This window comes from Artemia sp. Qi Xiang Cuo, chromosome 10 (assembly GCF_049724085.1).
Source record: "Artemia sp. Qi Xiang Cuo chromosome 10, ASM4972408v1, whole genome shotgun sequence".
Classification (NCBI taxonomy): Eukaryota; Metazoa; Arthropoda; class Branchiopoda; order Anostraca; family Artemiidae; genus Artemia; species Artemia sp. Qi Xiang Cuo.
Window position 1 is genome coordinate 21,929,554 of NC_142803.1, and position 26,960 is coordinate 21,956,513.

Sequence of the window (26,960 nt, forward strand, 5' to 3'; positions counted from 1 at the left end):
TGCCCAGGACAAACTTCTAAGGGTGCCGTGAGACACACTGAGTATTATATTTCATTTATTTCACACAATGACTGCAACTGTCTTTCAAATTTACTTTAAAAATATGGCTTTCGGTGATAACTTTTTGGCAAAATCTCTTCTTTTTAGCGCAGCCTGGGATTGAAATACCGGATGAACAAGAACTCAAAGATAATTTCTTAAACCACATTGGCCTGACATCACATAAAGAAAGAAAAACGAGCAAAAATGGGGTTTTTATAGGCCAAATGAAAATACTGAAAAAACACAACAAAGCAAATATTTCGAGAGGACAAACGCCTCTCTTCTTCAGCGCAAAGCGAAACAACGTATCCAAGGAAAGTGCCGAAGAAGAGAGGCGTTTGTCCTCTCGAAATATTCGCTTTGTTGTGTTTTTTCAGTATTTTCATTTGGCCTATAAAAACCCCATTTTTGCTCGTTTTTCTTTCTTTATGTGGAACAAGAACTCTTAAAATAAATTCCGCTAAAAATTAGACTCTGTCATGATGTGTGGACACGGGGACATCATTAAGACTGCTTACAGAACCTGAGGTTGTTCAATGAAGGATATTAATTATTTTCAGAATGTTAACAAATTTTTTTATCCATTTACCTTGAGTAATGTAAGCAATTTATGTTTTAATTTTTGATTTACCTCCCCTCCCCCCTCCGCCACCGATTTTATGTTTTATAATTTAGTTTCTGTAGCGTCATCGATACATAAAATGGTTCCCAATCAAATGACGTATCTCTCATTTTCATAATTTAAAAAAAAAGTAGAAAATAGTCAGTGAATCTTTTCGTGAGAACAATTTTTATTCGAAAATTAAAGATGGTGTTTTGTACAAAACATTTGTTTGCTGGCTTCAATTTATTATGAATTATATAAAGTTGTAGAGTATAATATGATATATTTTATTTCCAAATGGTGTTTGTCTCCCCTTGATTGTAGTAACACAGACCGTGGCATGTTGCACAATATGCATTTCAGAAGAGAAAAGAAAAATTAAAAAATACGTTGCGTTTTTTTTAGATATTTAACATGTGACAAAAAAGAAATGTAATAAAAAATGCTCCATATCTGAGAATTAGAAAAGATTTTGTAAGGAATTTTGAAAAAAAAGCTGTAGCTGAAAACCAAATGAAAGTCGATAGAGCACGTTTCGTTTGAGGGGATAGTTTGTAAATATAGATCTACAAACAATATTACCTAACATTTCTTGGATTGCGGTAGCAACCCTACCTCCTATGAAGTTAGTAGCCTACGTCTCTGAAAATCCAACCGTTGGAGTATGACCCATAATATCTCACAATTGTTCTTACTTTCTTACTTACTTGACTTAAGGCTCCTGCCGAGGGTTCGGCGTAGAGAACTGTGAGACTAGGCTCCTCCAGGTTGACCTATCGCTTGCCAGGATCGCAGCTTCTTTCACCGGGATGCGGGCTTGGGCAAGGAATTCATCGGCCTTGTCATTCCACTTTGTGGGGGGGCGTCCTCTGGGTCACTTCCATCCGTGAAGGGTGGACCTGAAATCGAGTGCGACCCGTGCTGGGGCGTCGCGTGGCATGCACAGGAGGTGGCCGTACCACTGAACAGTACGCTGGGCGAGCTGCGTCGAGAAAGGAGTTTGAGCCGTACGTGATAGGAGAGTCTGGTTGCTAACGAAGTCAGTCCAGTGAAGTACTTACTTTCACCCGTTTACAAAAAAGTACTCATTAAAAAAAAAAAAAAAAATTGTGAGATATACCGTTTTTTAAACTGGACGATATAGAAAAAATAAGATGTTTAATTAAATCTTCATGAAAAAATATTGCTCAATATTGTCTGCTTTTGTGATGAAATTGTTGGGTATCTACTTTCGAAAACGTATAAGAAAAAAGTTAGATAACTATATTAATTGCTAGTAAAAAAACAACTGCGCAATACACGTGAAAGACCCCATTTTATGTATTTTCTGGTATGCATAGTAAAATACAACTTTTTAGATAACTAATGTATTATTTAAGAAGTAAAACTAGTTTTGGGTTGGGTAGTCTGGTGTAAACTTGATTCTTTACTACTATTTCTTTTTAATAATCACAATTAATTACTTCTATATACACCTGTCTGGAAGGACTGTCTGGACACGGTTTTCACATTTTCAGTAGTAATAATTTTGTTTACTCAGTAGCAATAGGACAAAGGTATCTTTTGATACTTGATTACAAATGATACAATTTTGGGGGGAGGGGAGGGGCTCAAAGGAGACGTGAATTGATGCGTCAAGAAAATGAATTTTCGGCAGTGGGGAAGGATAGCGAAGATGTCCGTACAACGTACCGTCTGTATTTTTTCGAAGACCACACTGCCTTTCTATGACGAACAAATAAAAGTTCAAATAGGGATAAGTCCTTTTATTAGACAGTGAAAAACAGATACAAAAAGTTCTGGGTATTTCGACCACATACATCAGTGATTGTCATCAGCAGATAAACTAGAATCAGCAGATCCTCCACTGATGCATGTGGTTGAAATATCCAGGACTTCTTGTATCTGTTTTTCACTGTCTAATAAAAGAACTTAGCCCTATTTGAACTTTTATTTGTATATCCATACCACCCCCTAAGAATTAACAATTGATAAAATGTTGGGAACAAAAACCTAGGAGTGGAGAAGGAGAGGAAGTGAAATGTCTAACCCCCACTCCCCTATCAAAAATATTAATGGTTGTTTGTGCCCATGTATGCAAGGAAACACGGCTATATCAGAATGTATATCAAATACATTGTATTTTTTAATACGACTAATTCGTAATACGACGAAACTACACCTTGGGACTTTATTGCAAATAATACAACTTTGGAGGGGGGGGGAAGAAATATATGAATTGGTGAGTGAAGAAAGGGGATGTTTGACAGTGGGGAAAGTTAGTGAGATATCCATAGCCCCCCCCCCCCAAGACTTTACGATTTGTGAAATAGGGGAAAATGGGGCGAGAAGCATTGTTTCTAAAATATTGGCCCTTCCTCCAGAAAATAGTTGGTTTTTCTCTCCACATATCTAAGAAAAAATCGCCGAAGATCTGGAAGATGCAGCTAGACGGCATAATAATAAAATATTGTAATGGCATGCTAAAAATTGAGAGTGAATAGTCAACCTGGACATGTCCCAGTTAAAGATAGGAACGGGGCCACAATTAGTAATAGGGAAAGAGTTGAAGAGGAATGGGCAGAACATTTCAAGAATATGCTTAACCGTGACAGAGCTGTAGGAAAGGCTATAGAAAAGAATGAAAAAAGTTTGTGATTCTTTGGATGTTAAGGAAGATTTATTTTGTAAAAAAGAATTAGTAACAGAACTAAAAGGATTAAAAAATAATAAGGGCTCAGATGCTGATTGTGTGATAAATGAGTTTTTTTTAAATATGATGGTTGTGAGGCTAGAGACAAATTACTGAAGATTCTGAGTATGATTTTTGAAAAGGGTAAGGTACCTAGCGATTTTAGAAAAAACTTAAATTAAACCCGTCCATAAGAAAGGTGATAAGAGTGAGTATAGTAATTATAGAGGCACTACCTGGTTTCTTTAGGAAGCAAATTACTTAGTATAATGATACTATTTAGACTTGGAGATGCTGTAGATAAAGTTTTAATAGAAGAACAGTTTGGTTTTAGGAAGGGCTGAGAATACATCGACCAAATATTCATTCGTAAATAAATAATTGAGAAGTGCCAGATTCATCAAATACTTTTAGGCCTCAGTTTTGTAGATTATGGGCAAGCATTTGAGTTAGCTGATAAAAGAGCTTTAGCGAAGATCCTATCCTTGTATAGTATACCAGATAAACACATTGAAGTCATTAGTGTTATATATGAGAATAATATTGCTGCGGTTTTGGTTGGAAACGAGGTTTGTTGCTGGTTTCGTATTCAATCAGATGTTAAGCAGGGCTGCGTTCTATCTCCGTTTATATTGTATGGGTTATTTTGATAGACTTTGTCCTAAGGAGCACAAGAAATGCAATGGGAGAACACGGGATCAAATGGGGAAGTAAAACTCTCCTACACTTAGATTCTTGGTGAAGCATCCTTGATGAAAACATTAGCAAAATTAATTAATTTTTAGAGGTTAGGCGAGTTGAGGGTGCAAGAATAGGTTTAAAAATCAATGCTACGAGGGTCGTTAAGACTAGGAATAAGTGAAGGTGAAGAGGTGATGTTGGGTAACGAGAAGATCGATCAAGCGGACAACTTCACTTACCTAGGTAATATTATTAGTAAAGAGGGTGGGTGCAGTGAAGATGTTAAATGTAAAATAGCTAATGTCTAGGGTGTTTTATCACGGTTGAAAAGAGTTTCGAAGAATATGAAGATTAGTCTGTGAACCAAGATTATAATACTGGAAGCCACAGTGATGGCAATAACCAGGTATGATTTTGAAGCATGGGCACTCCAAAAAACGGAGGAGGATTTGCTAGATGTTTGCCATGGAATTGCCTATGTATTGTTATGGGTACCCGACTGACTGACCGTATCTCAAACAGTAGCTGTACGAAAAATATGGTCGAATCCCGCTTTCAAGGGCTATAATGAAAGAAAGGTTGAGATGGTTAGGCCACATTCTGCGGATCAATGATGACTGATTGCCAAAGACTGTCCTTGTTGGCCAACCGTCTAGGGCGATACGAAAAGCAGGTCATCCTTGAATGGGGTGGGAGGATGTCCTAAGGAAAAATTTAAGAGAAATAGGAACTTCTTGAGAGGGTATAAAGAAGGAGGGTTTGAATAGATGGGGATGGAGGAGCAGCGTTTGTAGCTGTGTTCCCAGGCCGCTTGGTGCTGCAGTGATTCGTTAGTAGTAGGAGTAGTAGTAGTATCTGATAAAACATGGTTCCATCAAAATAAATCTAAAACAATATATTTTGTGATACGTCTTATTTGTAATGCGACAAAGTTATCTTGAACCTCATTCCACCTAATGCAACTTAGGGGAGTATTCCAAGGGAGATATGAATTAATGCTTCAAGAAAATAAATTTTTAGAAGTGTAGAAGGATAGAGGATGTCTAAGGCTTAGCAATTTATAAAATATGTGGTATAATGCTAAATGGCAATGTTCGTGTTGCATTAGTACAGCCCCCCCCAAACCCCCCCCCCCCCGAAAAAAACAATACTCATGTCTTTACGCGTTTACCTTTGGAGGGATGGCCCATATCATTATTCAGGTCTTTACCCTTTTGAATCTTATAACACGATCTAATATTCCCTTTTAGAATAGACCACAACATTTTTTCTCAAATATGAGTTTTTTGTCGCTATATTTGATAGTTGCATAGAAACTCCAGAAACAACCATCAGAAACTCTTTCTCGAACTTTCAGGGGTGCTTGCGCCCCTTCCCCTTGGACTTCCCTGGAACGAATTATGAAATTATATAAGAAAGGCAAATAAATGTTTATGTACTAGAAAAATGCCTGAAAAATCTGTCTAAAGCCTTAATATTTCTGTTAGGATCGTTAATTATTTAGTCAGCTGTAATAATCAAGGGTGTTGCCTACTTCTAATAGTAAAAAAAGATAATAATCTTAAATCTTCCGTAAGTAAAAACAAAATCCAGTAAAATTTCCTAAATTGTACTGCGTGGTTTGCAAAAAAAAAAAGAAAAATATTATTTTGTCTTCCTTTAGACCCGTGATTACCACTTGTGGGACACAGGCCCCACCAGTGTGGCATGGCAATAGTTTGTTGGGCCATGCGCAGGACAGACACCCTTCGGCTGACCATACTCAGAGCCTTAATTTTGAAAAAAAAAATTTATGTTAATGACATCACATTCACATGCATTTAAACAGCAGAAAAGTTACATGATAAGATTGCAATGACGTCACGCATTGTATAAAAGGCGTTGTATACAGACACAAATTATTAGTATATTATATAAACAAAAAATAATGGCTCGATTTTAGAAATGCCTAGGTGGGTATGGAACGTCTCGGTTTGTAACTACTGCTCGGTTAAAATTGGTCTGGAACTACTGCTTTAGACCTTTCCTCAAAGAAAATGGAATTGCCTCCCCTAGTATATGTATGGGCATCGTTTTACCTGCTTGTGCGGTGATATAGGTTAGAAAACTCCATCCCAAGATTTCTTAAAGGTAATTTAGGGAATTAGTCAATTTAAGAAATTTAAGAATTTTTTTTCTAATTTTAGATTAAATTAGGTGTTGGACCCTGAGTCGCAAACCCTGCAGCTGTTGAGATCTTTTTTTATGTTTGAATTATAAGCCCAAGTACATTTCAGAATGAGCTTCGTCAAATTAGCCCTAAAAAAAAAACAAAAAAAAACATCGATTTTCGGCATTAATGAGTGGTGGGACGATTAATGGGGAAACAAAAAATCGGAATTTTCCTAGATTCGGTTTCCTAACTGAAATTTTTTTAACGATTCAAAAAAAACTAACAAATAAACTTTCAAATGGGGATAAATCTATTTATTTAGACAGTGAAAAAACAGATACAAAAGTCCAGATATTTCGTTTACATCTGAAGACGAACGTCTTCAGTAGAAATACTGTATTTCTACTGAAATATTTCAGTAGAAATACTGAATATGGTCTCTGTGTATGTGATCGAAATATCTTGACTTTTGTACCTGTTTTTTTTTTTTCACTGTCTAAATAAATGGATTTATCCCCATTTGAAAGTTTATTTGTTATTTAGTTAAAAGTTAAGTGTTGTCTTAAGTTTCCATTAATTATGAAAATATGACTTTTTATTACTTTCGGCAACACTCACTGAGTAATAAGCAAGTCTTATTGTATTAGACTAATAATAATATTATAAAATATATAATATTAAATTGTCTCTTTTGTATGAAAGAGATTGACCCTGTCTGAACTACCCTAATTATGTGCATTTGCAGTCTCTCGTAACAATAGTTCAACGGTATTTGTAAACGCAGATTTATTATTTAAACCTACCTTTTTTTTTTAAGGTATCAACTCTTAGGGTATGTCACTTATTACATAGCTTGGAAAGTCAATTTTTCGAACTACTGATGAAAGTAGAATAATGCTTAACTTCATGTCCTTCTTTTTCTACAGTTTTTCCTAGTAGACGGTTAAGTTCATACTTTTAGAAGCAAGCACACAACGCCGGGCTAGTACGCGCTAATTTGTTTCAGGGGGGGGGGGAAGCAAGTTTGTCAAAATCTTAGAAAATAGGTGAATTGGACAGCAGATTTAACGGGAAACATCTAGCCATTTCGTAAGGGCACGGACTGAAAAGATATGCCACAACGTTTCTGTCTATCACCATATGACAAAAAAGCGCCCACTTTTTGCTATCTGGTGTTCATCTCAAAATGCCTTGTGCCGCACAGTTCCGCCACGCTTGGCACAGTTTTTTCCACGCTTGGCACAGTCCCGTCACGCTTGGTAGACTTCCACATGCACCACCTAACGTACGTGATTACTGAAAATGGGTGCCCCCTCGCTCATAGCAGAGGCTGTCAAATGACGTGCATAATAAAATGTATACTCTATAGTTCGAAAGGAATATTACTGATTGTATATATTATAAAAAATGCTCGTTTGGGTTTAAACTTCAGGTACCCGCGGTATAGCATCAAGTAATGGGTTTCAAATTAGTGATTGGGTGGAGGTTACAGACACTTACCCCTCATGTTAAGACAGGTTCGTCTATGCTTGATAACAGACGAATCTATGTTTTTGTACAATAGTATATGAAATGTACAATAGCCATGTACAACACATGACTAATGTATACATATACACATTTTAATGTACGATGGTTTGTACAATGACTATTTTCATATATATATATATAATATATATATATATATATATATATATATATATATATATATATATATATATATATATATATATATATATATATATATATATATATATATATATATAGTTTCGGATAAGAAATGAAATATTTTCTTTTACTGGCCTATAAATAAAAAAAAAAACAGAAATAAAAAAATGTAGGTTTTAAAAATAAAAGTAAAGATTGATTAATCCCAAAACGAACGATAAATAGCCTGTATTAAACGGGTTCCTCACACTCCTGAGCCCTCTCCCCCCACCAGTAAATACACAGTGTGGATAAAATGTATTGTTAATATAGAAAACTCGAAAGTTGATCACGAATCGGGAACATAGTTAACATCCTTCTATCGCTGGCATTAATCCTTATTTTCAGGGAATATTCTTGTGTATGAACATGAATCAATCAAGGGCTGTGTGGCTAAAATATCTGAAAACGTAAAAGTATACTACCCAGTTTTGGCAACTGAATGGCTCGCATGTCTATGCTGATGACGGAAAATTATAATTACCCAAGAATTGCTTCATTCACCTTTCTGAAAAAATTTTTTTCTGTTTGTGTTTTTTCATTATTGCTAAATGTGGCAATATTATTAAACAATTCCTTATTGATAGTTTTTCCACCTCTATTCTAAGAGGCTATATGCATGGTATTGATCCAATTTTTATTATTACTTTCAGGCGAATTAGCAATAAATCATTTTCTTCTTAGGAATAGGGATAAAAAATGTAGAATGTTGTATGATTTAGTATTATGAATCTATTCATTTATTAAATTCTCTTTTCATAAGTAGGGTCATAAATTTTATTTATTCCACTTAAGGTTTTTTAAGACTTATTTCTTTTTTGCCAAAAGTTAAGACATTAATGGTTTACGAAAACTAATATAAAACAAGCTGAATTGTTTTTTGGTCCTATTAATCTGCTCGAGAAAAAAAGAGACATCTGAGCTTGATCTTGCTTTGTCAAAAATTGAACTGGCGATTTTCACCCAAAGATCTATCTCTGTATTTGGTAAAGGCCGATTCACAATGAGATTTCGCTAATACTGAGTTTTAACTAGCGCTATTTTTCGCCAATCAGAATGTTTCACAAAAATCAGAAAATTTTATGAGAAATCTGATTGGCTGAAATTGGCGCTACCTAAATCTCGATGTTAGTCAAATCTCAATAGAAATTGATTTTTATGTTTAAATACAACAAAGATCTAAAACCACAGTTTATGTAATTAGCAGTATGACCTTTCCCTATCTCACCCATTATAAAAACCCGGACCGAGGTGCGAGTGCTCCAGAGAACCTATAAACATAAGCGGCATTAGATCTTTTCACGGGTAGACAAAGAATAATCACCTGCGGAACAAATACTGACAAAACCACTTGGCCGGCTCACCAATAAGTGGACAATAAGTGCACAAATAAGTGGGAGGAGCTTTTTGTTCGCACCGAGAATAAAGAGCCAGAAATCATCTGCGGTAAACTTACTGGATAATTATATAAACTGTGTCTAAAACCAACAGTACTGGTAAACTCAATTGGCAGAGCACCAGACTCCCTATTTCGGATCACGGGTTCGAGTTTCGATTTAGCCAATTTTTTTTTTCGACCAAAAATATCGAGAAGGTATTTCTTTTGAGTAAAAGCTGCATTTGTGGTGCAAAAAACTGATACTGGTTTATATCCACGAAGGTGGATAAAGAATTCGATAGAAAAGGAAAAGGATCTCTCCTATTTATATGGATTATTTATTTGGGCTATTTATATATTTTTATATTTATTATATATTTTTATATATAGTAGCCTATATATTATATATTTTTATATTTACGTGGATTATTTATTTGGACTATTTATATGAATTATTTTATACCTATCTATGAGGATTTCCAAGTAATAGTTTGGAAAAAGTAGCCTACCCTGTAATGTCTCACGGCTAGGGTATCAAGTTGAAGCTTTCAGGGATTAATGTGTTGGGGGGGGGGCATGTGACTTAATTTTTGTTTGGGGCAAGGTTACATAGAATGTATTTTGGAGATGGGGATTAAAACATTTTATTTCCGATCCTTGTAAATATTTATGATTAGCTATTACCTTTTTATTTATTATTGTTTTTATTATGAACATAGATAGTAAAATGCTGGAAAAACGATTGAGGAATTAGAATTTATTGAAGCCAAATAGTAAATTGAAATTAGTTGATGTAATGTAAATTAAATAACATAATGTAATCAAAGACAGCGCGCTAGCGCTGCCTAAGTAAAGAACGATGTGGCCACAAAGTGTTTTTTTTTTCTTCGACAGGTTCCTCGTATCGAAGGAGTTGTCGTAGAAACTTCGAAAAGGCCTCGTTCGATTGGAAATCGAGAGTTCTAGGGCCCTTTTTAATAGTTGAAAGTGATTGAAAGGGCAACTAGTCCCCCCCCCGCCCATCATCCCCCAAACACATCCAATCAAAATATCGAGATACCCATTTTGTTCAGCGTAGTTGATTTCCAAATAGAAAATGTGTTTTTGAGGAGGACACTCCCCCCCGACCCTCAGGGCAAGTGTTTTAAGTTATGCCCTGGGTGCATATAAGGTTTTTATAGAAGGCGTTGTCGTAGAAACTTCAAAACAGGCTCATTCGATTGGAAATTCAAAGGGCTAGTGCCCTTTTTAATAGTCGAAAGTGATTTGAGGGCAACTACCCCTCCTCCGACGCCCATCTTTCCCCCAAACATATCGAATCAAAATTTTGAGATAGCCATTTTGTTCAGCGTAGTTGATTTCCAGATGGAAAATATGTTTTTGAGAAGGACACTCCTCCAAAACCCTCAGGGCAAGGGTTTTAAATTATGCCCTGGGGGCATATAAGGTTTTTATATAAGGTGTTGTCGTAGAAACCTCAAAAAAGGCTCACTAGATCGGCAATTCAAAGGGCTAGTGCCCTTTATAATAGTCGAAAGACATTAGAGGTCAACTAGCCCCCTCCCCCCCACGCTCATCATTGCCCCCAACACATACGATCAAAATTTTGAGATAGCCATTTTGTTCAACGTAGTTGATTTCCAGATAGAAAATATATTTTTGAGGAGAACACTCCCCCACAACCCTCTGGGTAAAGGTTTTAAGTTATGCCCTGGGGGCATATAAGAACGATGTTGGCACAATGTACTATGCATTATTTTATTCCTTTAGAGGAGGGCACTTCATATGGAAGGGGTCGTCGTAGAAACTTCAAAAGAGGCTCATTCGTTTGGAATTTGATATTTCTTGTGGCCTTTTTTATTTTCTAATGTGTTTGGAGGTAACTTAGCCCCCCCCCCCCACGCCCATCATTCCCCCAAACACATCCAATCAAAATTTTGAGATAGCCATTTTGTTCAACGTAGTTGATTTCCAGATAGAAAATATGTTTTTGAGGAGGGCACGCCCCCACAACCCTCAGGGCAAGGGTTTAAAGTTATGCCCTGGGGGCATACAAAATGAACAGAAATTAATTAAAAAAAACTTTCCACAAAATAAGTTTTTCAAAAAAAAGTAAAGACCTCCATTAAACCAAAAATGAATAAAAATGGAATCAAATTATGTACCAAGCATACAACTACCACAAATCAGTATCAGTAAATAAATATAACCCGAAACAAACAGAAATTAAAATATGTCAAACTCAAAACGAGCAGAAATTAATCTGAGTGGGGTTCTAAACCCTATGGTTTCTAAAAGCTAGAATATAATTTTGTACTTTATTTAAATTTTTTAATGTTTTCACTTTTCTAACCCTAAGAAATCAAAAATTAATTAAGATTTTATGGAATAAATATCAGCATATGTACATTAAACTGACAATGCATATTTTTTTCAGTAAATTCATTTGAATTTTTTCAGTTCTTTACTGAAAACGTTTGACACTAAGAGCTCCAAATCCTATTCTATGGCCAAAAAAATATATTCTTTTTCTTTTTAATTCTTATATAGCAATTCTTTAAAAATAAATTCTTTTTAATTTTGTCACTTTTATAACTTTAAGAAATCAAAAATTAATTAAGATCTTAAGGAATAAATATCAGCATATGTATATTAAATTGACAATGCAGATTTTTTTCAGTAAATTCAATTGAATTTTTTCAGTAAAGTACAAATTATTTTCTGGCTTTTATAAAGCATAGTGTTTAGAACCCTATTCTCATTAAGTCTTGGTTACATCATATGTTGGTTAAGCCTGGGCATGAATTAAAAAAAAAAAAAAAAAAAATCAAAATTAAATTATAAAAAAAGTATTTTCAACTATGACTGGGGGAGGGGATAATTTTCTTCAGGGAGTATACTTACTGGGGTTTGACAATTTTCCAAGAGAAAACATCTAAACCTATAGATAATAGCCTAAGCAATTAAAGTACTTCTGAAGGATAAATTCTCTTTGGACTCATCAAATTATTAATGTCTAAGCTGTCAAAGACGAAAAACGCGCCGAATCTAATAAACTAACTTTGCTTATTTCTTGCACCGTAGTAATTTAGACGAAAATGATCCCTGCTTGAGAGCACCGATTCAACTTTGTAATTCCCAGTAATTTTAACATGATTGCTAATAAGGTAATTTTTTAAATGAAAAGAACTGTTATTGTAAGTTAGTTCTCATTCGAGCTTAAATTATTACTAGACACCCTCCTATGTAGGTATTTATAATTAGTCAAGAAAATGTGTCACAAATGGTATTAATTTTTTTCTTTTTCATTTCAATTTTCAATGGTGTTTTTATTCCGCATTCACAGAATTTTCATTCAAAATTTTCAAGGGAAATGCTATATTTTCGTCTAAATTACTACGGTGCAAAAAATAAGCAAAGCTAGTTCATTAGAAAATTAGAAAAGTTCATTAGAAAATTGAAAATATTTTTTTTTAATTTAATTTTTTTTTTATTCATGCCAAGGCTTAACCAAGACATGATGTAACCAAGACTTAATCTGAATAGGGTTCTAAACCCTATGCTTTCTAAAAGCCAGGATATAATTTGTACTTTACTGAAAAAAATTAAAATGAATTTACAGACAAAAATCTGTATTGTCAGTTTAATATACATATGCTGATATTTATTCCTTAAAATCTTAATTAATTTTTGATTTCTTAAAGTTATAAAAGTGAAAACATTAAAAAGAACTTTTTTAAAAGAATTGCTATATAAGAATTAAAAGAAAAGGATTATTTCTCTTGCCATAGAATAAGATTTTGAACTCTTAGTGTCAAACGTTTTCAGTAAAGAACTGAAAAAAATTCAAATGAATTTACTGAAAAAAATATGCATTGTCAGTTTAATGTACATATGCTTATATTTATTCCTTAAAATCTTAATTAATTTTTGATTTCTTAAGGTTATAAAAGTGAAAACATTAAAAAAATTTGAATAAAGTACAAAATTATATTCTAGCTTTTAGAAAGCATAGGGTTTAGAATCCTACTCAGAGTAATTTCTGCTCGTTTTGAGTTTGACTTATTTTAATTTCTGTTTGTTTTGGGTTTTATTTATTTATTGATACTGATTTGTGGTAGTTGTATGCTTGGTAGATTATTTTATTATATTTTTTTCAGTAAACTGACTGACATTTTATTCACTAAAGTCATTTGAATTTTTTTCAGTAAAATACAAATCATATTCTAGCTTTTAGAACGCATGGGGTTTAGAACCCTAGTCATATTAATTTCTGCTTGTTTTGAGTTTGACAATTTTAATTTCTGTATGTTTCGGGTTATATTTATTTATTGATACTGATTTGTGGTTGTTGTATGCTTGGTACATGATTTGATTCTATTTTTGTTCTGTTTTGGTTTAATGGAGTTCTTTACTTTTTTTTGAAAAACTTATTTTGTGGAAAAAGTTTTTTTCATTAATACACTTGAAAAAACGTAAACTTTTCAGACTATTAATCGTGATTTAAGTTATGAAACCCTTTAGAAATTATACTTGCTCTATGAGTACCCCCCCCCCCCCGTGTTTCCTTCCAAGAAGAAAAGTACGATTTTCAGTGTTCATTTTGTTGTGTATATTCTTTTCTTCTGGTAATCTTAATTCTATTTATAAACTTAGGAAGTCCATTTTTTTCTTTGTAAAATGATTTTTTTTTTCAGTTATCTCTGTAGGTAAAACCAAGATACTATATATATATATATATATATATATATATATATATATATATATTCTGTTTTATATTTTGAATTAATTTTTAAATATTTGTAGACTACATGGACGATGAGAAAGTGCACATACAATATGCGTTTCAGACATGTTAATTATTTCTAATACAAATTGCTGTGGCTTTAGAACCTGTTTTTAATAAATAATTTTGGCATAGACTCTGGATTATTGTAATCAACTTTTCCAGCTAAATTATTAAATGTCCATTGTCTGCGCTAGATTTATTTTGATCTTTGATTCAATTGAAATGTTATGAAAAGAAGGGCATTCAAAGGGGAGACTGGGGGGACGCCGTGGCTGTAGCTACTGGGGTCTTTTTGTATTTATGTTTGAGTTGTAGGCTATATATTAAAAAGCAAAGACGTTATATCAAACGTCTGTTTGCAGAAGCGCATCCAGGATTTTTGTTCGGGGGGGGGGGGGGGGTACTAATTTTTTTAGGGGGGAGGGGGTACATAAAAACCTCAAAAACCGCTTACAAAATTTGTTTATGTCCATTTTTTTACGTTTTTACAAGTCAGAAATATATTTCAGGGGGGGTTCAAACCGGGTAACTCCCCCCCCCCTGGATACGGCCTTGTCTGTTTGATATATATTGAAATATATATTGAAAGCAATATATATTGAAAGCAAAGGCGTATGCATGGCGTTTTATCATATGCATAACTTACAAGGAATTTAGGCTTACACAACGGTACTTGCTGAAAGGAGAATTCCTGGCCTTCCCCCCTCAATCTCAAGATTCCGTTATCTACCCGAAAATAAACTGTGTTTGTCGTATAATTGGTCTTTTTTCCTGTTTTAATGAGTTTGGGCGCCAAAGGGAAAATAATTTTTTTTATTTTTTGCGGTGAGAACGCCAAAAGCCTATCTTGGTAACTCCACCCCCCCCCCCAAAAAAAAGGAATTCATACTTAAACCTAACCCTATAACCAGCAAAATTAAAAAGAGTCGTTGTGTTTTGTTTTTTTTTATTTACGGTCAAGACTCTTTCGTCAGAATATTTTTAAATCTTATGGGTTTTTTCCTTTCGCTTTCTGGGGGAGGGATTGAGCAGTCCTTATGGGGGTGGATTGGTCGCTTCTTATCCCCTTTGAGTCTAAATGTCATAACTTTGCAGTGGTACATTATATTTCAGATGCACAAGTTTCAAATGATAGAATTTAGTGGTCTATTGATTTTTCTGTTATTATTTCCAGACGAATTAATTATAAAACCTTTTCTATGAGAACTTATAAATCGATAACTCTTAGAAATGTTTTCTAATAGAGTTTAATTTCTGACATCTGTCGTATTGATTTTCAGTAATTCCGAGCAGTTCTAACTCAGCTGCTTGATAACATTTTATATGAAAACGTTTCATTCTTATTATTTATTGACTTTGAGATATTGAGTTTAAAAAAAAGTGAATTGATCAGTCTGAATATGCTTCGTAACCTTAGAAAAACTTAGATTTAGCTGAATAATCCTGTAAACTAATCTTTTTTATTTTTTATAAGTTAACATGTTTTTACTGAATTCAAATTCTTTCGAGTAAAGAAAAGACTAATATACTATTATATTGCTATTATTATACATATATACTATTATATTAGAAGAGGTTCTTAAACAGGAACTTATTTCGGGGGGGGGGGCACAAAAGCTCTAATAAATATATAAAAACTTTGGAAAGTAGGAACAGGGGTTGTAAAAATCTTATGATTTTGGTAAGTGGGGAAGTGGGCTATAGTCATTCCTGCGCAGGGTTGGACCTCGAATATTTGAAAGGGGGCGCCAGATCTTAAAAACTTTGGTCATTGTAATAGGAGATCTACTTTTTTTATTGTAAAGAATAAATAACGAGTATTTGCATTTGTACTTAAGAAAACAACGTCTCTGAATAAACTTCTTTTATCTGGACCAAATTATATTTGGACCGTCAAATTATCTGACCCAAAATTGGTCCTAATAATCCTCTTTTAAAAGAATTGAGCCTAAAAGTGCAGTAAAGCATAAATTTTATTCAAAAATTCTACAATTCTATTCTCTATTATCATATTTGTCTTGTATATTTTATTTTTGTTTTGAAGGATCCGAGTCAGAATTTAGAAATTCTAGAAGTCAGGATTTCTGCGTTTTAATTTATTGCGTTTTAAGTAAAGTGCCCAAAATATTACTACACACAGTATATCCTTTAAGAGGTAACAGCATGCACATCAGTTTGGTGAATTTCTGTACTTTTATGTTTCAATCTAGGGGGATGTAAACTTAATTTACAAGGGGATTGAGAAGTTAACCGTAAGGTCAATACGACATTAACTTGTGCTAGGACTTTCAGTTTCCGGTTAAATGAACCACTTGGATAAGATCGCCCCTGAAAAAAAGACCTTTAACTAAAGTTTGTAGGTAAAAACTCTACGTGTAAACTTTACGGTGTACGTATAAACTCTCGGCCCCACAATTTAAAATATCTGGCTTTTCACGTCTGGTGAAAATTCAGTACCGTATAAAGGGGTGACTCTTGAAGATTGAAGATGAATGTTTATTTTCGTTGTCGATGAATTATCAGTTTAATTCAAAACTATTGAAAAAGAAAAACTGACGAACCCCCCCCCCTGAAATATTAGTCCAACTCGTAAAAACGTAACAGAAGTGAATATAAACAATTTTCTATGCGTTTTTTTTTTGTAAAAACCCCTCGAATTGATTTATATATATATATATATATATATATATATATATATATATATATATATATATATATATATATATATATATATATAAATATATATATATATCAGGGGCGGATCCAGGATTTTTTTAGGGGGGGGGGCGCAAATTAGGTCGATCTGATAAACTTGCGTTGGGAGCAAGTTTAATTAACGCAATCTTGCATTAATTGAGTAAATTACGGTATATTAGACTACGTTAGGGGGGCGCGCGCCCCCCTCGATTCGCCACTGTATATAATATATATATAGTCTTTGTATGTAACTTTCTTTCCAGAGAGATAAAATGGTTTGGCGTATTTATAATGCCAGACATCAATTAGTCTATCGACCCTCTAGGTATAATAACTAATAAATAGATATTAAAAGACGGGTGTTGCTAGGCAACCATTTCCCTTGCGGGTCTTGTTGAAATATTTAAATTATCGGTTTGGGATATAATAATATAAACAAAATGGGTTTTCGCTTTGCCTGTTTTGCATTATATTAAGAATGGATGTTGCCAGTTTGATAAATTTGAATAGAAAAGGACGAATAGTTGGGCTTTTCATGAAAGGGAATGATATTTAGACCATATATATATATATATATATATATATATATATATATATATATATATAAATATATATATAATGTCTGTAGATTTATAATTACATTATTACATATCCATTTGTGAACCCTTCATAATAACACACAACAAGACGGAATAAAAAATAAAAAGAGAGATAAATAATACAACGAATATGTTTCTGTAACCCCTGTGACAGAAGTATTGAAATGTAATCCCCCTAAGGTCGACACAATGACGAATGCTCGTTTTCCATCTCAACTTATTCATTGTTTTTATTTGTAGGCCTGTTTCTATATTCACAATTGTCATAAACAATATTCTGTTACTTCGGGGAAACAAAATTTAAGTAACAGAAAGTTATCCTTTGTATTGCGTGAAAACTTTAATAGGGTCGGGAAAAATGTTTTCTTCAAATGTAAATATTTGAGATTTAAAGAAACATTTATAACAGAAAAATAAGTATAAAAACGCAATTTACAACTTTAAAACACAAAAGTCGTTCACAGCAGGGCTATGTCCAGGATTTTGTTTCGGTATGAGGGGGGGGGGAGGATAAAAAAAACTTAGTAATCATCAAGGTTTCTGGGTGCACAAATTTGTTTACATGTATTTTTGCTACTTTAAAATTGTAGGATAAAAGTTTCAGGGGGAATTCAAACCCCCTGGATACGGCAACGGTTCTTAGTCATTTCTGACATGAATGTTCAAGTTTCTTTTATTTTAGAATTTTTTGAATTCTACATCCAAAATCAATCAAAAGTTTTCTCCAGCCAAATTTTGAATTAGTAGTAACGATTTTGTGTTAGCTTGCGAAAACACAATTGCTAATAAAATTGCCGTTAACCAATTTGCGGTATGGCGGTGTAAACTGACCTTTAGTCAACTCCCGTGAAGTCTTCAAGTATTTTAGGTAACTTCTTATAATCTTAGTCCTGTCTAATTTGAGATCCTGTTTTTCTCTCTCCCCTTTACAGGGCTATCTTTTGAAACTATTCTTGGCATTTTGTATGTATTTGAGTATCTCGTTCTCGAATGACACTGCTAATCCATCTTTATATCATCATATCCATGAAGACAGGGTGTATCCACAGAGAAAGTACATTATAAATATATATATATATATATATATATATATATATATATATATATATATATATATATATATATATATATATATATATATATATATATTGCACAGTGATGTCAATTAACGAAAACTTAGGGGGGAATGTATCTGTAAAAATCTAGGGAAGGGTCAAGGCAAATTTGTGTGTTTTCTTTTTTCAATGAAAATAAATGACAAGGAGGCATTTTTCAAGGAAAATATCACCAAAAAAGGTATATTTGAAAATCTGGGGACCGGGGGCAGGCAGTGATTAGTGGCGTCAATTCACGGAAATTTTGGGGGGAATATATTTTTCAAAATGCCTGGGGGTAATGCTGCTGCTATATTTTTCAATGAAAATATTTAAAAAGTTCTAACGAAAATACAAAAAAAAAGTTATTTTCTAAACTCTAGGGGGGGGGGGGGGCAAATTTGTCATTTTCCTGTTTTCATTGGTAATACCAGAAAGAGGCATTTTTCGATGAAAATGTTCCCAAAAATGTATATTCCAAAGTCTAGAGGGCGAGACTATGATCTGTCAGCAATTGACGAAAATGTTATGGGGGCATATTTTTCAAAATCTAAGGGACAAATCAACCCTCCTCTCAATTGACGCCAATGGCAATGACTGGAGAAAACATCTATGACAGCAACTCTACCTCAAATAGGCCTACTACCTAACACAAATTGATTTACTGAAAACCAGATGAAGCCACAGTATACATTTTTACATATTCTTTCTTATTTAAATTCTTCGACACTCAGTTTTTCCTTGAAAAACTGAGTTTTACCAAACAGAAACAGAATATTTTTTGCCATATATTAACAAATTTTGTGTTAGAATTGCATTAGTCAACTTTTGTGACTTCAAGTGCTATATTTTTTTGCCAGTAATATTATTCCTGAAGTGTATGTCAGAAAAGAAGTCAATTAACCCGTCTTTTTACTCGTTGTTGGGTTTACACGTGTCAAAGCCAGTAGAAAGAGCGAAAAGCTTTTGAATCACAACATTTTTTACTCTTTCTATCCACCTGTTTCTCTATAGTAGCTCTCCTGAAAAATTATGACCCTATGAGGCAAGCTCTTGGTCATTTTTAGGAGCTACAAAGCGTCGCTTAACATCTTTAACTGAGCTTGAACTGAAGGCCATATCCAGGGGTTATGGGTTTAGAACCCTTCCCCCCCGAAATATTTGCCCGACTCGTAAAAATGTAACAAAAATGAATATAAACAAATATTTGATGCATTAAAATTTTCTTTAACCCCCCCCCCCCCAAAAAAAAAAATACTGGATGTTCTTGCTTGAACTGCTTCATTTCATAAACAATAGCGTCTGGCACCTCGTCACGGTACTGGTTACTACATTTTACTCACTGATGATTCTGAAAAAGGGACCAAGATGAATGAACAGCAGGATTTTAAGTAACAAGAGACCCATTTTGAGGACCTAGGTCATTCCCTTCTCATTCTTTTGTTCAGGGACTAATTTCTAAAATAGATCACAATCCTGTATTGGTATGTTGAAAAATTTACCCGGATAAAATTGTCACCGAAACTCGTTTCATAATTTTTTTTCCATAAATAATAGTTTTGTCCTGAATATTTATAGGGGGGGGGGGGGTTGGAATTCTTGACAACTTTTCCTATGTTATTTATGTTTACTGTGTAATTCAACTATTTTGTCTATTTTTTCGTGTTCCCTCCCCCCCCCCTCCCTGCCGATTTAATTTCTTGGTAAGAACTAGCACGACGTAATCAGATTTATAAATGTAAATATAAATATATATATATATATATATATATATATATATATATATATATATATATATATATATATATATATATATATATATATATATATATATATATATATATATATATATATATATATATATATATATATATATATATATATAGATATATATATATATATATATATATATATATATATATATATATATATATATATATATATATATATATATATATAGATATAGATATATATATATATATATATATAGATATATATATATATAGAGAGAGAGAGAGAGAGAGAGAGAGAGAGAGAGAGAGAGAGAGAATATATATATATATATATATATATATATATATATATATATATATATATATATATATATATATATATATATATATATATATATATATATATATATATATATATATATATATATATATATATATATATATATATATATATATATATATATATATATATATATATATATATATATATATATATATATATATATATACATAATATATTTGATTCATTCAGCGCGCGGCAGGTTTGTATATATTTGATTCTCAAATTACGCATTTGCATAATTATCGTGTTATTCTTGAGTTTTAAGTCAAGAGAGGCAAATCAGCAATATCAGTTGAATTAAGAAATTCTGTCGTAAATTCGAATAAATAAATATATATATATATATATATATATATATATATATATATATATATATATATATATATATATATATATATATATAATACATATTTAGAAACTATCAAAGTGAAATACTTTTTGCAGTCTATTGAGTTATTATAGACTGTCCTCTGACTTTAACGTCAAAAATCAAATAAAGTTTTCACATAAAATATATTTCGTCATTTCTGTTAAAGCTGTTAACGAGCTTATTGATTATTTTATATCTCAGCATTTTGGAGACGATTCATAAGTTGGCAACGTTGGAAATAGAATAAAATAAACAAAATTGTTAATCTTCTCTCCCCTCTGTAATATAAATATACAGAGTGCCTATGACTCGTGAATGTAAATATCTGTGTTCTGGGAAATTCTTATTCATTTGTTTATGTTGTCTGAAAAACTTGTCTGGCAAATACATATAAATACATTCCTGAAAATTATTTGAATATACATACAATATTTATTTAACTTAGTTTAGTATGTATTTTATTCATTCATATATGTACCATACATATATTATAAACTTGAAATTTTATTTTATTTTTATAAATTTTCTTTTTGAATATTTAACCGCCATGAAATTTGCCTATTTTCTGACGTTTTGAAGGAATTAGCCACCACCCACCCCATGCAAATAAAGTCCTACCTGCGTGCATGGGCGCCCATAATGGGGAGGGGGGCGCCCGCCCCCTGGCTGAATGATGTTACCTTACTTTTATGTTTTTGTTCTGAGATTTCTATTATATAGCATTAAAAGTGGCAATTAGACGAGGTTTCCCCCCCCCCTGGAATTCAGCTTATGGGCGCCCATGCCTGCGTGTACATATGTTGGCTAACAACCACAATTTAGGGAGATACCAGAAGATTTTTAAAGTTACGAAAAATCAAATTTTAATTTTATTTTTCCCAGGATGTTGTCAGAAGATTTGTAGAAGATTTTCAAGCAGTCCATAGACTAGAAATAATATTAATTTTTCAAATCACAATGCTTCGGATTTTGAAACCCTTTACTATTTCAATCTTGTATGCACAGTGAACATTTGGGTGACACGGTTTTCTGAGTGAAGTAACACGGTCAATTATATAACACCAGAAGTATAGAATATGGTTTATGACATATTTGAAAGAGGCCTTATCATCGCTGTATCATCTAAAGTTTGTAACTAACACTTTATGAATCTTACAGAAGAGCAGAAAGACGGCTTTTGATTTTCAGGGGGGGGGGGCTGTCTCTGTTTTTAGATTTAATTCTAGCATATAATAAATAAGCTAGCCAGAGTCATGAGGATTATATAAAAAAAACTGCGGGGAATTATTTTTGCCTTGGTTTAACTCGCGTATAAGACGATTAGAAGAGACCACGGCTTCTTCTTCATCTGAACCATATGTCATAGTAAACCTGTAACAGGTATTGCTTCAATACCATAATTAATAAGAACACTTAACTGGGGTTTTATTTTAGTATCATTAACGCTATTCCCTTATTCACGGTATTACCCAAAAAAGAGGATTCTTATTCACGTTCAACAAGCCAATACACTAATTCAAACAAAGCTTTAGAAGGTTCTTAGGAGCGCAGTACATGATTTCTTTTTCAGCAATGTCAATTACAGCCTTTTTGTGTAATGGTAAAGAACGACTTACAGGTGATCACGCACCGGAATTTCTCAAATTTGACACCATACCCCAGAAGAGCAAGTTTTCAAATGATGTGTGTGTTATATTATCTTGTCAAAGGATTCGTGTAAATCATCTTGTATATGAAGATCCAGTTTCTGTCGAAAACTGCATTTTGTTTTAATATTATCTTTTGTTTTTTATAAAAAGCACGTAGATATAAAAAATAGCTTTCGAACGAGCCATACATCTGTCTATGAGGATTCAGTGCCCCACTAGTGGCGATGAAAAAAAAGGAGGGAATCACTGCTTTCCGTGCGAATAAAACACCAATCTTTCTTGGTGCTCAAGAGGGGGTTGTTATCCGTTCTCATTGAGTTTCTGGCTGTTCTTCGAAATTTCCTCAAATTTATTTTCGCAATAAACTTTTGCCATTAGATTAATTGAAATAATAGTTGTCATTCCCAAATCAGCTTTAAATGGCCATTCTTCCTTACTTGAAAGTTTGTTTTCGAAATACTTTCTTAAATTTTCGGTTACTATGGGTTTGAGTTCGTTCTTTACTTTGTCGTATCTGACGCAGCAAGTATGATTGTATCTGACCTCGTAACCACGATATCTAACGCTGCAACCATGACAGTGATGGTTAAATGGATATTTTTCATAGTTTCACCATGTTCATTATCAAGGTCGTTCATATATCCACTCACGGTGTTAACTTTTTCTTCCGGATATTGTCAATTTTTTTTTATTATTATTCAGAATGGTTCAGCCAATGCGTGATGCAAGACTTGCCACATACCAATCTAAAAATACAGTGTAAATAAATGTCATTGCCATGAAAAGCAATACTATTAGTCGTACTTACGCACATGGAGAAGTATAAAGAACCAAATCCTCTTTAAGAAGTCTCAGAAGGCTCCCCGAGTCAAACTATCGTGAAACCAAAAATATCCGAATATTTTGATGTTTAAAAGCTCATTCATGAATTCTTGGAACCCCTAGCAAATACATACATATCCCTAGAATAAACATGTACCCCACTTCATCCCCAAAATAATATTCTAGTCGCTTAGTTTTGACTGAGTGCCAGTGCTCCGACTTCTCCTCGGAAAACATCAAAACCACCATGTGTGTTAGAAATATTGTTGAGATAATGATTAATGAAAACCAAGAATGTAGAACTATATAATCTTTTTTCCACCCTTAGTTAAGTTTGAAAATCTATAGAATTAGCGATAAGTGCTGCTAACCAATAATATAAGCTATATGCTTCTTTTTTCTAGCCATGGATGCTTACAATATGCAACTTCAGGCTGTATTATGGCAACGAGCATGGGCAATGCATCAAACCCCTCAGGGTGGCAGCCCACTTATGCCACCAGGGCCACAAGGAATACGATTTCGTGAACGTGGACCATTCAAGACATGGAGGCCGGAAACAATGGCAGAGGCCATCGTTGCTGTTCTTAGGGAAGGATTGTCTTTATCACAAGCAGCCAGAAAATATGATATACCCTACCCGACTTTTGTCCTTTATGCCAATAGAGTTAATAATATGCTTGGACCCCCGGATAATGGACAGTGTAAGCTTTTTAGTATGTATTTTTTATATAATTTTATCTTTTTCTAAGAGATATAAAAATCATAGGGACATACGAAAAAAAAGCAGAGGGCGGATAGGTACATCAGAGAAGAAGGGTGAGTAGTCTTTAGGCAGGGTTGCCACCCGGTGATGATTTTTTGTTTGTTGAGGCAATATTAAAAATCACTAGAAATAGATATAAATCACTAGGGGTGGCAACGCTGTCTGCAGGCCTACTCACTAGGGATTTATAACGTATACAAAACAAAAAATTAGGTTAAGAAACTATGAGAGCGATAAACGATGGGGTGCTACCATTTCGACTACCCGTCACAAGCACTAAACGTCACAACATCTAGAATGAAAATCCGTCAGAACCACTAACCGTCATAACATCTAAAAAAATTATATAAGTTCATATAATAGTAATAAGTATATTATAGTTTAGAAACAAATTTCGGCCATATATTTGCACATCGGGGGGGGGGGGGGGTAAAACATAGCATATATTAAAAAGTAACCTAACCTAGGTACCTTTTCCCCCCTAAACCCCAAAAAACAAAAGTTTTAAAATTTTAGATGTTATGACAGTTAGTGGTTCTGACGGATTTGATGCGATTTTATGACGGATTTTGTCGATGTCCTGACGTTAGTGCTCCTGACAGTTAGATGTTATGACGCCTTCCCGTAAACGATCATGGGCTATTTTAGGCAAACGGTTGTATTTACGTTGAACTTTTCGCTCAAATTTAGTACAATGAGGGGGGGGGGGCTATTCAATAAATAAATTTAGTGTTTGGCTTTATGAATATGAAACTAATTCAGTAAAAAAATGAATTTAAAATAATAAAGCAAAGATAAAGTCTTTGTCAGGAACGGTTAGCCTGGATAAAATACTGAAAATCTCTCATTTGTTTTTAACAAAAAAGTTGGTTCGTTTTTTTTTTTTTTTTTTTTTTTTTTTTTTTTTTTTTTTCAACTGTCTTAGCTCCAAAAGTAAACTTTCTGGGTATTGTTTAATTTCAGACTCGTGTGGAGTATGATTCAGACTCCACACCAAAATTAGGTCAAGAAACCTTTTATATTATTATTATTTCTATCTAAAGTTACCAGTCATGTATATCATTTTTTTTTTTTTTTTTTTTTAGCACTGAGGACGACTTGGCGGAGGTCCTTGTCGAAATATTTGCTTATATTTTGTCATCTTCATGGTTCGCTGGCTGACAAAAACCTCGTTTTTTCCCCCTTTTTTGATTTTATTTTTCATTTTGTTACTTTCTCTCCTCTCTGGGTTTTGTTTGGCACTTTATAATCACCTCCATCCGCGTTAAATGTTTCTAAAATTTCTGTTAATTTCCAGATTTTTTTTTTTTTTTTTACTTCAACTGTCCTAGCTCGAAAAGTAAACATCCTGGGGATTGTTTAATATCAGACTCGTGTGGAGCAACCAATTATCCTTAAAGCCCTTAGGTCAAAAATCCTGTATTGCCTCTAGCTTTCAAGGAAATAATTCTGGAAGAGTAAATCTGGAAATTCCAAATTCTGATTCAGTTTTTTTAACGAAATTTTCAGCGTTGGATCCGCCTGCTTTGCTCGCATTCAACTTGCTATAGCTGTAACGTCTTGAAACTTCCATAACAAAAATAAATTAAAATTAACCTAAACGTTCCTAAAAAAGAAGTTTTAAGAAGGAATTATTTCCGCTCAAATCAAATATCAATCTATTTTATTATATTGACTCATTGATTTAGTATTTTCATATTTTCTTTTTATATTCACTTCTCATCCGCGTTAATTTTTTCCGAAATCAGTGTTGATTTCCAGTTTTTTTTTTGTTTTTTTTAACTGTCCTAACTCCCAAAGTAAACTTCTTGGTGGCATTTTTTAATGTCGTAGGCTACTTGTGTGGACATACAAATATCCTGTACAGCCCTTACGTCGAAAATCTTGTATTGCCTCTAGTTTTCGAGGAAATAGTTCTGAAAAGTAAATCTGGAAATTCATTTTGATTTTTCCAAAAGAAATTTCCAACGTTGATCGATTTTTCAAAAATTTTGTCATTTTTTTGTAGTTTTTTCATATATCAACTTACTATAGTTATCAGTTCTTGTAAACTCCATAAAAAAAAGAGTTTTAATCTAAAATATTGGAAAGGAGAACTAGAAGAACTCCGAAGTTTGAAGAACAACTTATTCCTGCTCACATTAAGGATCAATTTATTTAATCGTGTCAGCTTTAGGATTTCATTTTTCTTTATTTTCACTTATACTCACTTCTCATCCACGTTAAATTGTTCAGTTATCTTCGTTTTACCTCCAAAAATCTTTACAAAAAATAATTAAAAAAAAAGAAAGAAAAATCGTACAGTGAAACCTTTGCATAAGCATATAGGCCTAGCAGGGGGGGGGTGATCGAACCCCTACCCCCAACCGAAATGCTAGTCCAACTCGTAAAAACGCAACAAAAATGAACATAAATAATTTTTGGCTTTCTATGAACCCCCTCCCCCCCCCCCGAAAAAAAAAATCCTGGATACGACCCAATATATTTCCATTTCCCGCAATATACAACAAGAGGAGTATTCACAGACATCATAGTCAACAGAGTGACTATGGTTTCAACCTATTCAGCAGAATAGATCATTCGACAGGAGGGAATAAATTTCCAGCAAAATATACAATAAAAACCATTCTTTTAAAAATGGGAATTAAATTTCTATCACACAGATAATATTGTACTGTTTAAGAACTAGGAGATCATGCTTTTTATTCACATGATCAGGCTGGTCTTAAGTTACAAGCATATTTTTTAAAGATGAATGACGAGCGCCTAGTAAAATTTGAGATGTTTAAAAACATGCAACTTTAATTTCAGATGAAACAGAACACTGAAAATTTTTAAAGTT

General features: G+C 33.2%; 1 protein-coding gene across 3 annotated transcripts in view; it reads left to right on the forward strand.

Annotated features, from left to right (window-relative positions):
- LOC148947577 (protein bric-a-brac 1-like) overlaps nucleotides 1-26,960 on the forward strand; it is a 179,575-nt gene that overhangs the window by 124,530 nt on the left and 28,085 nt on the right. For 2 of the 3 annotated variants that reach the window (XM_089095312.1, XM_089095311.1), the window contains exon 4: nucleotides 23,757-24,068. In XM_089095312.1, coding sequence (XP_088951438.1) covers nucleotides 23,757-24,068 — 312 coding nt within the window. The remainder of the gene's footprint in view (nucleotides 1-23,756; nucleotides 24,069-26,960) is intronic. The other variant, XM_089095313.1, reaches the window with a different exon arrangement.